Source organism: Drosophila ficusphila, unplaced genomic scaffold (genome assembly GCF_018152265.1).
Source record: "Drosophila ficusphila isolate 14025-0441.05 unplaced genomic scaffold, ASM1815226v1 contig_127, whole genome shotgun sequence".
NCBI lineage: Eukaryota > Metazoa > Arthropoda > Insecta > Diptera > Drosophilidae > Drosophila > Drosophila ficusphila.
Window position 1 is genome coordinate 199,874 of NW_025064016.1, and position 11,390 is coordinate 211,263.

At 48.5% G+C, this 11,390-nt stretch overlaps 2 protein-coding genes across 6 annotated transcripts; one reads left to right on the forward strand and one right to left on the reverse strand.

Annotated features, from left to right (window-relative positions):
- Positions 1-153: 153 nt before the first annotated feature.
- On the forward strand, positions 154-4,822 carry LOC108092668 (ER degradation-enhancing alpha-mannosidase-like protein 3). Of its 5 annotated transcripts, none has more exons than XM_017192332.2 (8): positions 154-556; positions 645-1,029; positions 1,327-1,473; positions 1,534-2,353; positions 2,413-2,806; positions 3,159-3,430; positions 3,606-3,704; positions 3,769-4,822. In XM_017192332.2, the coding sequence occupies exons 2-8, from the start codon at positions 872-874 to the stop codon at positions 4,288-4,290; spliced, it is 2,412 nt and encodes an 803-aa protein (XP_017047821.1). In that variant the 5' UTR covers positions 154-556; positions 645-871; the 3' UTR covers positions 4,291-4,822. The 5 variants fall into 5 exon arrangements, with proteins under 5 accessions (XP_017047821.1, XP_017047822.1, XP_017047823.1 ...); XM_017192333.2 differs by having other exon boundaries at positions 651-1,029; XM_017192334.2 differs by having other exon boundaries at positions 154-550.
- Positions 4,823-5,371: 549 nt separating this feature from the next.
- Positions 5,372-11,303, reverse strand: LOC108092667. The gene is made up of 5 exons (XM_017192330.2): positions 10,558-11,303; positions 8,762-10,456; positions 6,615-8,705; positions 6,351-6,549; positions 5,372-6,291 (listed from the first exon to the last, which is right to left on the reverse strand). Exons 1-5 carry the CDS (start codon positions 11,024-11,026, stop codon positions 5,565-5,567), a joined length of 5,181 nt encoding a protein of 1,726 aa, XP_017047819.2. The 5' UTR covers positions 11,027-11,303; the 3' UTR covers positions 5,372-5,564.
- Positions 11,304-11,390: the final 87 nt, after the last annotated feature.

The window sequence follows — 11,390 nt, forward strand, 5'->3', positions numbered from 1 at the left end:
GGTTACCTTTTTTCAAAGGGATTATCGGACACAGTGCTGCCCATAAACGATAACTGACTACTATTAGCAGTATTTTTGTTTTTCAAAAATCGATAGTATCGATAAGCCTGTTGGTTTTTTGCATCTCCATCTCCGGCCACTCTGCCTCCCACTGCACAGCCGGTCACACTGCGGGCAAGTGGTTATTTTTTCGTGATAAAATTAAGGAAACGCGACTTTTGCGTTGATAAGCGATCTAAAATTTGCCAGCAAAGCACTCCATCGAGCTGGCAAAAAACTAGATCCAGCTGGATAAAAAATATAATATTGTGATGCTCGGCACTCGGCTGGCAATGCAATAACCTTCTGACGTTCGCTTTGCAGTCGTGGTGTTTTGTTATTGGGGCGGAAAACAAATTGCAAACGCGATTATAAATAGGCACAAAATGTGTGTTTTTGGGACGATGAAAGTTCTGGTGTCGACGAATAAGTGCTCCTGAATGCCAAAGACCCTAAATCAAATAGTTCCAATAAAACCCGGTCGAAATCTACAATTGGGTCGACACTTTTGGTAGGGGTAAGCATATTTCGCTAGCCTATTTCTATTTAAACAACATAAATTTGTAAAATTGTGAGCTAATTATGAGTTGGCTGTTTCAATTAAGCTGCAGTCGCTGATTTAAAAGCTAAATCAAGCGAAGCACTAGCCCAAAGAGGAGTCAACAACAAAAAAAAGCGGCGAAGAGAAACGTCGAAAATTGTTTCAACAGCACACGTTCAAAGTGAAGGTCAACGTCACAACGACTCGACGACGAGCGGCAAGTCTGGCGGCCAAAACCGAAAGACAAAGTGATCCACCGTCAGCATCGGAGGTCTCCAGATAGCCAGCACCATGACTACCTCATCCTTCCATTCCGTGTCCTTTGCTCCTGGCGAGCGGCTAATGCTGTCCTTCCTGGTGACCCTGCTCATCCTGGTGGCCTGTGTTCTCAGCACCGAAACCACCATGCCCACGCAGAACATGTCCCACAAGGAAAGGGCCGAACTCAGGTAAATAATTTTTAAGTACATAAAAACAGAGCTCACACCTGCCTAATTATAAGATACACTTGCAGTCTTGATTTCAAATAACTTATGGTGATTTACGGACATAGAGAAATACTTTCAATTTAATTAACTTCATTAAATAGCTGCCATACACGAAGGCTTGATTTGCATAACCTGTTGTCTCTGAGCGTATAAACTTAAGTGCTTATTATTTGATATATCTTGTTTCGTAGGAATTTATAAAAGATGTAAAGTTGTGAAAGTGTTCCGCAATTTATTACTATTTTTATTCGCTTCCAGGGAAGAGGCACGCGAAATGTTCTATCATGCATATCACGCCTACATGGAGAACGCCTATCCCGCGGATGAGCTCATGCCGCTCTCCTGTAAGGGACGTTATCGTGGAGTGACGCCATCGAGGGGAGACATGGACGACATCCTTGGAAAGTAAGTGAAAAAACAGTAATTACTCCGTGGGGATACTAACATTGTTTATTTTTGTTTTAGCTTTTCCATGACTCTGGTGGACACTCTGGACACTTTGGTGCTACTGGGGGATTTTACCGAATTCGAGCACGCGGTAAAGCTCGTTATCCGCGACGTTCAGTTCGACAGCGACATTATTGTGTCCGTGTTCGAGACAAACATTCGAATGGTTGGCGGCCTGCTGTCAGCCCACATCTTGGCGGAGTATTTGCAGAAACATGCGGACACGATGCACTGGTACAAGGGCGAGCTGCTGGAGATGTCACGCGAGCTGGGTTACCGATTACTGCCGGCATTTAACACTTCCACGGGCATTCCACATGCTCGGGTCAATCTCCGACTGGGCATGAAGGACCCACTGCTAAAGAAGTCCCGTGAGACTTGCACTGCCTGTGCGGGCACAATCCTTCTGGAGTTTGCAGCTCTCTCAAGGTTGACAGGCGATCCCATCTTCGAGGTGAGAGCTCACGCGGCAATGGATGCTCTGTGGAAGCTTAGACACCGTGGCTCCGATCTAATGGGCACGGTTCTCAATGTACACTCCGGCGACTGGGTGCGTCGAGATTCCGGAGTCGGAGCGGGCATCGACAGCTACTACGAGTACCTATTCAAGTCGTACGTCCTGCTGGGGGACGACAAGTACCTGGCCCGCTTCAACCGTCACTACAACGCCGTGATGAAGTACGTCAGCGAAGGACCGATGCTGCTCGACGTGCTCATGCATAGGCCACATGCCAAGTCAAAGAACTTCATGGACTCACTGCTGGCATTCTGGCCGGGCCTACAAGTGCTTTCTGGCGACCTGAAACCGGCAGTACAGACACACGAAATGCTCTACCAGGTAAAGTTATTATTTTCTTTGTAAAATACGCTATTCTGATGTAAGTTTTTGTTTTACAGGTTATGCAAATGCACACCTTCATTCCAGAAGCTTTTACCGTAGACTTCCAAATACATTGGGGACAACATCCCCTCCGCCCTGAATTCATCGAGTCCACATACTTTTTGTACCGCGCCACTGGCGATCACCACTATCTGCAAGTGGGCAAGAAGGCGTTAAAAACACTCCAACAGCACGCGAAAGTGGCTTGCGGCTATGCAGCCGTCAATGATGTGCGAACGAGAAAGCACGAGGATCGAATGGACTCCTTTGTTCTGTCCGAGACGATCAAGTACCTCTTCCTCTTGTTCTCCGATCCACAGGATCTGATAATCAATGTCGACGAGTTTGTCTTTACTACCGAAGCCCACTTGCTGCCCCTTTCAATTGCGCAACTAGGGAATGCCACGTTTAGTAAGTTTCATGATTTAAAACTAGTAACTTTTTGCACATCATAAAGAAAAAGGTCAACTGCCTATCAATATTAGGTTTTTTAATCTTTGCTGCCTTCAAAGCACTAAAGGCTAAGCACTTTCTCTTATCAGCAACTTTATCACAAAATTTGAAAACAGCCCCCGACCAGTCTGAACTATAAAACTCTATTTGCGTCATAAAAAAGAATAACTGACCAAATCATTTATTTCTAAAAAGTATTAATCAATAATTCTTGCAAAGCAGAAAGTTTTCTAATTTTACTCATATGTAAATAACATTGAATTTTCTCGTTAATGCTAATCTTATTTAAATTATTCTCTTTCTTCTCCAGGCTTTCGCCAGTCGGACGAACACAACGTACTCGACTTCATGCGCACCTGCCCCAGTTCAAATAAGCTTTTTCCTGAGAAAGTACGCAAACCACTGCGCAACTTCATTACGGGCTCGTGCCCGCGCACCACAGCCGGAAAGCGGCTCAGCGCTCTGGACTTTCAGGCAAGCAATGCAGATCATCTGCGAGCTGTTTACGACATGGGCATTACCATGGTTTCGGTAGGCGACCGCAGCCAAGGCAAGGTGCGACTGTTTCATAGTTTCTATAATGTAAGTTTTTTTCTGTTCTGCTTTTGGTTTCGTTTGCATTTCGTTTGACACTCTGATTGGGCACCTTGGCACTGCCGGTTTCCTAGAACTTCTGCTTCCTTCTATTCCTTCCCCCTATCGTCATCATATGACAATGCCAAACTGCGCATTTTAATACATTTTCGCTTTAATTCAGGCCAAGAGTCACGAGGAAGGCGAAATGGGACTGCAGTTCATGCAGGAGATGCTCGAGCTCACCAAAATGCAAAGCGTAAACCAGCTGGCGCAACTGCAGGTTCGTAAACAATCTATTAATAAATTTCCCGAATGTGTAACATATGTGGTTTCAATTTTTTTAGGCCGTGGCTTATGCCACCGACGAGAAAGCGCAGGATTGGGTCGCCCTCATGGCCGGACCCTCGCACTTTAGCCCCGAGCTAATCGGCGATCAGTTCGTCCAGGGGGATGTGGTGCTGGCCAGGCCGCTTCGCGCCTGCGATGAGCACCTAGAGAACGCCGAAGAGGCGAAGGGCAAGGTCCTGGTTGCCGAGCGTGGCGACTGTACGTTCGTGAGCAAAGCGCGGCTGGCCCAAAAAGTGGGAGCGGCGGCGCTGATTGTCTGTGATAATGTACCGGGCTCTTCCGGGGAGACGCAGCCGATGTTCGCCATGTCCGGCGACGGCAAGGACGACGTGCTCATTCCCGTCGTCTTCATGTACAGCGTGGAGTTCGGCAAGCTGTCGGCGGTGATGCAGCGACGAAAGCAGCCGCTGCGCGTTCGCGTGATGCAGATGGTGGAGTTCAAACGATGGCAACTGGCCAAGGCACAGCGGCAAAACCAAACTGCGACGACCACACAGAAACCGGACAAGGAGTTGTAGTGGACCGCTGGTGTTGCTGCTGGACCGCCCTCAGCGTTAACTATTGTTTCTGGGCTAATTCGCGCCTTGAAATGGTTCTCGCCAAAATAGAGATACATTTTCTATATCGTAAATTGTACAGTAAGCGATAGTAACTAAATTTTAAATTCTTGTACTTTACTAACAACATTGGAACGAAGTAATGCCGCGAGTTTTTGAACTCCTCAGATTAGGGATCTTTGCATTTCGTGGTTAGTTCTCAGGCTAGCAATTGGCTTCCTAGTGGCAATATGATTACATTTGCGTTCATTCTAAATGTATATTTGGTCCACCTCACAATTTTTTAGATGGCTTTTACTTTTTTGTGTAAGTAAAACCTGTGTACATAATACAGATCCTAGCAACTAATAAGTACCAATTAATAAATAATTTTAAGAAAGATTAGTTGATAATGTAGTGAGTCCGGAGTATGACCGACAAATGTGTAGTTGAAATTGTTTAGTTCTTATACAATAAAAATAGTCTAAAATATACGAAAGATAATGAAACCTAATGTTTTTTGGAATTCTGATTCTGATCGAAACAGATCGTGATGCTTTATGGGATCTAAGGTGTCTCCATCACAGCGCTGCAAACTTCTCACTGAAATTATAATTCCTTTTGCAAGGGTGGGTATTGAACCCCCACAACATTTTCGATAAAAATTATTCCCTAAAATTCAAAAAAGCTGGTATGCAGATAACATTACCGAATTATAAACATGTTTTTTTTTTTTTTAAATAGATTTCCTTTTAATGACATTCATTTGTTTCCATTTTGGTGTTTCCTTTTAACTAAAAATATGACACATCCACTGCTGCAGTTGATAATGGTATATCAAATATTTGAATTCAAAATTAAGTTAAAAACTACGGTGTCTTATGCTAGGGTTTTGATTTTCTTTAAGAAAAAATAAAAAGAACCAAAGAAACAAAAACACTTAATCAAAGATAGCCGCAAGCTAAGAAAAAGCTTTTCGGGTCTGACTTAAGACTAAAGCGAAATTTCGATATATGTAATCGGATGATGATGATGGTTAGGTCTACAGAGTTTAACATGCAACTTAATATAGTTTTGTTTATATTTGAACTACATGTTTTGGGCTGACAGCCAGAAGCATATAAAGGGATCTTACATATTACATTAAAGGCGTTATTCGTATTGTGTCTTGTGGGTGATTTTTTAACAAGAATTGTGAAGAGAAAACAAAAATATGATACTGGGTCCAGACTTTTCAAGTTCACTGGTACATATGTCTACGCCAAGTGTTGCTGCTGGACGGCCAATTTCAACATATGATTGGCGATGCTGTCGACCGTCAAATGTTGCGCCGACATCTCGATCACCTGGGATTTGTGGCGTGCGTAGAACCGCTGCGATCCATTGTTTTGCGGCGCCAAATAAGTGAGCTGTCGCGGATCGGCGGCACTTATCCAGACCTCGTCATTTGTTGCCGTCTTGATGATCAGATGATCCCCGGTATTAACGCCCTCCGTGGCGTCGTCGAATTGCGGCGATGGCAGGCGGTGAACCTGCAGCAGTCGGTGCGAGGGTGTCGCGTGCGACAGTTCGCATGCGATAATATGCACCTCAGCGGGCCTGTTGGGCTCCTTGAGGTGCTGGTAGAGCACCAGCATACTGCTCTGGTCCATGTCGAGGCTGGGATAGTGCATGGCGGCTAGGCAGCGACCCAAGGGACGACCCAAATCGTAGTTCATCAGGGTGTCGCCGCTGCGATGATCCCACACCGTGATCCGTGTCTGTCCATAACCGATTAGCCGGTCCTCCGAAAGGCACTCGATGTGGCGCAGCTCGTGGCGCAGCTGCTTGAACTCCCGAATGGAGGCAAGGGTGTCTAGCGTGGGTGTCAGCGAGTACTTGCAGATACCCGAGCGTGGCTTGCCCATCACCAGTTCCTGCTGCCAAGCCATTACAAAGTAGCGAGACTCCGCGATAGTTGTATATATGACATGCGGCCACTCACTAAAGAAATGAAAATTGACTATTAATAAGTTTTGATGGAATTATTTGTTTAAACCTACCAGCTGACTGCATCCAAGTGGACAGAGTGCATACGTGGCCTCAATTCCTCCTCGCAAAAGTAATACACATTAACATGCAGCGACGTAAGCTTCACTTCCCGCTTATGATGATCCAGTGGCCTGCTGCGCATTTCAAGGTAAACGGGCGTTGAGTTGTGCACGCAAATGCGGCTGCCAAATGGCGTGAAGATCTCCTTTTCTGTAAAGAATAACAAGGATAGTTAAATGCCCAACTATTTTGTAATCTCAAAAAGTTAAATTTACCATTTGTAGGGCGACGCACTCTGCCCAAGTACACCCAACGGGGACCACTTTCCAGCTGATTCTCAGTGTCCCCAGAATTACGATGATACTGGTGCTGTGGTGCTGGTGATTTCCTAATCCCCTCGAAGAAAGGTTGCTGCCGCGGTTGGTGCAGCACGTTGAACACCTTCGAGTACTTCCAAAAGGTGACGCAGTTCTCTTGCAGCACAATAAGCTGTTCCAGCTCGTAGTACATATAGAGAACCTGGCCGTGCTTCGGGGAAAGCGGATTCGCCAGCGTCGAGTGTCCCTCGCTGAGTCGTAGAAGGCCACCAGGAGGAGTAGACAACACTGGGTTGGCATTTCCCGCTTCCTGGCGCAGGCGACGTGGCTCCGGCGACTTCGAATTCAATGGCGGTGATGTCGGAGAAGGCGGGTAAATCAGCACGGGCTGGACATAAGGCATTTGAGCGGGGCAAGGGGAATGGAGTTGAGCTTGGTCTGTTGCCTCGACAACAGTGGGATTACTTAGTTGCTTGTGGGGATTCACAATAGGATCCTGAGGCAACTCTGTGATCCTCAAGGCAGTGTTACTAGGAACGACTGCAGTAGAGTGATCGGGCATTGTCTGAAGATTAACGGGCAGCGAATTGGCGCGAAGCCTTTTGGTGCGTTTGGAGAGGCGACCTGTGGCCTTCGTTGCACTTGTGGCTGCGGCATTCTCCTTGACGCCCTTCACCTTGCGGGGCGTGTTGGGCGGTGCCACTTGCTGCTGCTGCAGGCGATGCTGCAGGGGAAGACTCTTGTCTGCCTGGTCGGGTCTTTTTAGCTTCGCCCGCACAGTCTTGGGCAAATGGGCCTTGTTGGAGCTCTGTGCTGTGCCGCCACTCAGCCGCTTGGCTCTTCCTTGGGCCATTTTGTCTGAGAGGGCGTAGCTCTTGAGCAGACTAACCTTGCGGTTCCTCAGCAGCTTCGAGTTGAGATGCGTGGTGGAGCGGGTGACCAGATCCCGGACTCGTGCGTGCTTCACTGAGCTGGGAGCACCCACGGTAGTGCGACGGCGTTGGGTGGCAGATACTGGTTTGATAACCCCATGGGTCCTTCTGTGTTTTGGTGTCTTTGGCGCCTGAGCTGCAGTAACTGGGGATGAAGCACTTTTAACTGGCAGATGGACTGGGGATGAAGCACTTTTATCTGGAGTGGCCTTTGGGGGACTCGTCTTCACAGGTCGAGGAATCACTGCAGATGGATGCGGGGCACTCACGTCACCAAATCCCTCTCCCAGGTGAGGCATCGTTGGTATACGATTCTCCTGTCGGGGTGGCATCGCAGTTGGCGGCGAGGCGTTGTTGGTAGCCTTGATGATGTAGATTGATGGCTTGGTTTCGCGCGCCTGGCGCAAGCGCTGCTGCATGCTCTCCAACAGCTTCGATTGTGCAGGAGCGGCTGCCTCGTAAATCTTGGCAAAAGCTGCCTTAACGGACTGAACCCGGTCTTCCACCGGCATCTCCTGCTCCTTGCCCGCCTTTTCGGTTTCTTTAGGGGATCGGCAACGCTGGGACTCCTCTTCCTCGGGTGATTTGCACCTCTCGCGCTCCTTTGAAGACCTGTGTGTCCGTTGTTCTTTGGGAAATCCAGCTCGCTCTACCTCTTTGGGCATTTTGATTGACGAGCCAGCTTCCTCTTCACGGAAGTAGGAGTCGAGCAGGCGCTTCGGTTGGCTCTGCTCTTCTGAACGCATAGCAGGCAAATTATGGATGAAATTAAGCTCTGTATCCACTGCTCCCGGAACAGAATTAGTTGCCTGAGGAAGGGAAGTTTCGTCTTTATCAGTGCTCAGCTCACTGCTGGTGGTTAAAGGCATCTTTTTGTCCTTATCCTGCAGCCGCTCTCGTTCCCTCTCCCGCCTCTTTCCGCGCACATTGCTACGCATTCTGTCCAACTGATCTTGGGGTCGCACCCGTAGAGATCGACGTGCCACCGTGCTGTTGGCCAGTTCCCGCATCGCCGTAGCGACCGCATTGGCTGTGGCCAGTTCGGTGAGTCCCAAATAGTTGCAGAACTCCTGCTGCTCGTACAGCATGCTGTCGTTGGCCATTTGCATAGGCATCTCTGCAAAACAAAAGTTGAATTAAGGAAAACAGAACTACTGAACTTAATGAACTCACCTTGTGGCGGTTGTGGCATTTCCTGGTAGTGATACATCTGTTGCTTTTGCTTCTTGTGCTCCATAAACATCTGCTGTTGCATCTTGACCTCCTGACACATTGCATCGTATACAGCATTAGCCAGCTGACGACCATCCGAGCGCTTAACTTCGCTCGACATCGGCTGCATAAAATCGCCAACTACTTGCGAAGCAACCGCAGGCTGGGCATCGGAAACTGATGCCAGTAAATTGACTGCTGCAGAGGACCCAGCCGTTAGAGCAGCCGCGCTGCTATCCAAGTCCGTGGTGGAGGTTTTCTTCGTAAGCTGCCGCAGCTCTGAGATTTGTGTTTCAGTGGTCTTAACATCAGAGGCGTCGTTAGGTACCACCTCCTCTTCTTCGGGCTGCTGTTCCACTTGCAGCTCTTCCTCGGGAATCAACGTAGTGACGGAGGCGTTGTCCATGCCCACCACCTCGTAACAATCGTCGTCCTCATCGTCCAGGACAATGGTTTCCTCGGGTGGCATAATGTGCAGGCAGCGACGGTGCACCGGACGCTCTGCCGACTGGGAACTGGCTAGTTCTTGGGTCGATTCATCTGAGGTCTGCATTATGTCACGCGTAATCTTCCCCAAATTGCGGGCCAGTGTTTCGCGAAACTCCAGGAAGCTGTGCTGCTTGAGCGGCGCCTTGGTAGCCTCGTGCTGGTCAAAGGCGGCCTCAAAGCTCTCCACATCCTCGACAGCCGCACACTCCTCGCTGGCCGCCGTGTTCCAGCTGGAAACCTTCTCAGCGGGAGACATCTGCGGCTGAGCCTGGCAGATGCTGGCCAACCTTCGATCCATAGCCTCTCCATGGAGCGTGTTCTTCATCAGTGGCGGATACTTGCGTTTTAGTGGCGCCACTTTGGACGGAGAACGGCCGCCCATCAGCTCGTCTTCAAAGTCGTAATTGTAGCTGGCGTTGGGCATCGAAGAGGAACTAACTGGGAACTCTGTCGGACTGCTGTGTTCGCGGGGCAACTTCCTGTGCAAGTTATTTTGCGGCGGGCCCTGCTCTTCAAGTTCGCGAATACCAACCGACGTCCGCTGCATGATGCCTTCCTCGTCTTCTTCATCGTCATGGTCCTCTAATTCGTGTTCGTACACCTGACAAATATCCGGACGCTCCTCCTCCATCGGAGTGTCGTCTAAAAATGTAGCGTTCTCGTTCTCCTCGTTCGCTTCATCTTCGACCAGTTCCTGATGCACTAGTGGCTGCTCCAGCGCTGCATCACTGAGGTATACGTTGTTTCCAGCCGCAACACGAGCCTCGTCCTCGCCCAAATCCTGCACCACCTCCTCAATATAGGCAGTGCCATTGAGGCACTCATTTTGACCACCTTCCTCGGGCAGCAGGCCCAGAAAAGCACCGGTGCCGTTTTCGGACATTAGAATGGCCCTGGCGAACTCCTGCTGGCAGGCTACTCCTTGGGTGGCTACAATTATCTCGCAGCAGTGCTCCTCTCCCAAAACAACCATGTTTTCTCCATCTACGGCCTCGTAAATAACACACTCTTCTCCCTCTTCTTCCATTTGGAGTTCATGTTCCTCGTCATCTTCATGTTGCACCATGGCGAACTGATCGATGTTACCGTTGGTCAACAGGATTCCGGGACTGTTGGCCACTGCCTGCATTAGAGCAATAGAAGGATCCTGTGCTGATTCAGGAGAGTCTGAAAGAACATTTAAAGCGGTTTATTAATAAGCATAAATTATCTAATAAAAATGTAAAACTTTCTTAAGCTAAGAATCGAATTCTGTGCTCTCAACCCACCATGAATCTCGATGACCTCCTGCCGGCTGCACGGACGCTTGGCAGGCGTGCAGCTGGCCCATGTAGGAGCTGGAGCGGTCAATTCCTCGGCTGTCACCATGCGGCGGCACACTCCGTAGACATAGCGATCGCGATCGTTGACAAATGTAGTGCTTTCCGGGCTCTCATCCGGCCAGCCCTTGAAGCCGCTTCCACTCGAAATGAGGCTGTGGATGTCCGAATCATCGGATATCACATGAAGCATGCTGTCTACGGCCGGGTCCAGACAAGGCACCACTTCTGGGGGTTCTGCACAGGATTCAATCGTATCCGCCATGTCATCCTCATATTCAGCCACGCCCGTTCCGGCGACTGGAGCTTGAATCGCCTCCGATTCCACCTCTTCGTCGCCTTCCAGCGGCGAGTAGCAATCCAGCAGGTGCTCCTCCGCCGTCATGTAGGCCATTAGACTGGCGCCTCTCTTGGACATTGCAATGGGGATTGGATTACCAGGTCCTGACCCGCAGTGGTCAAATGGTCGGTTCGTGTTGCTATTGTGGTAGGATTTCTTCTGAATTTAGCACGTGAAATTTATAAAATATACTTGATGCTGTCTACAAAACAATAACCGAACTGATTGTGGTCGTTCATGACTACATTATCGAGGCCTGATCGGTTTGCTCGGATTGTTATTTTATGTATTTCTGCGTGCTTGTTGTATATTTCTTATTTGGCAGGCCTTATTTTTTTTTTGATTAGCAGCAGGGTTGTCGAAATTATAAAACTATCAATATATCGATGCTTTTCGAAAATACATCGTAAAACATTTTCACTTATAAACATCGAGGTATCGA

Coding starts and splice junctions, on each gene's coding strand:
- LOC108092667 (XM_017192330.2), bottom strand. CDS start 11,026: ATGTCCAAGAGAGGCGCCAGTCTAATGGCCTACATGACGGCGGAGGAG. Junction 8,706..8,761: donor AATGCCACAACCGCCACAAG/GTGAGTTCATTA, acceptor TTTGTTTTGCAG/AGATGCCTATGCAAATGGCC. Junction 6,550..6,614: donor AGTGCGTCGCCCTACAAATG/GTAAATTTAACT, acceptor TATTCTTTACAG/AAAAGGAGATCTTCACGCCA.
- LOC108092668 (XM_017192331.2), top strand. CDS start 872: ATGACTACCTCATCCTTCCATTCCGTGTCCTTTGCTCCTGGCGAGCGG. Junction 1,030..1,326: donor AAGGAAAGGGCCGAACTCAG/GTAAATAATTTT, acceptor ATTCGCTTCCAG/GGAAGAGGCACGCGAAATGT. Junction 2,354..2,412: donor CACACGAAATGCTCTACCAG/GTAAAGTTATTA, acceptor TTTGTTTTACAG/GTTATGCAAATGCACACCTT.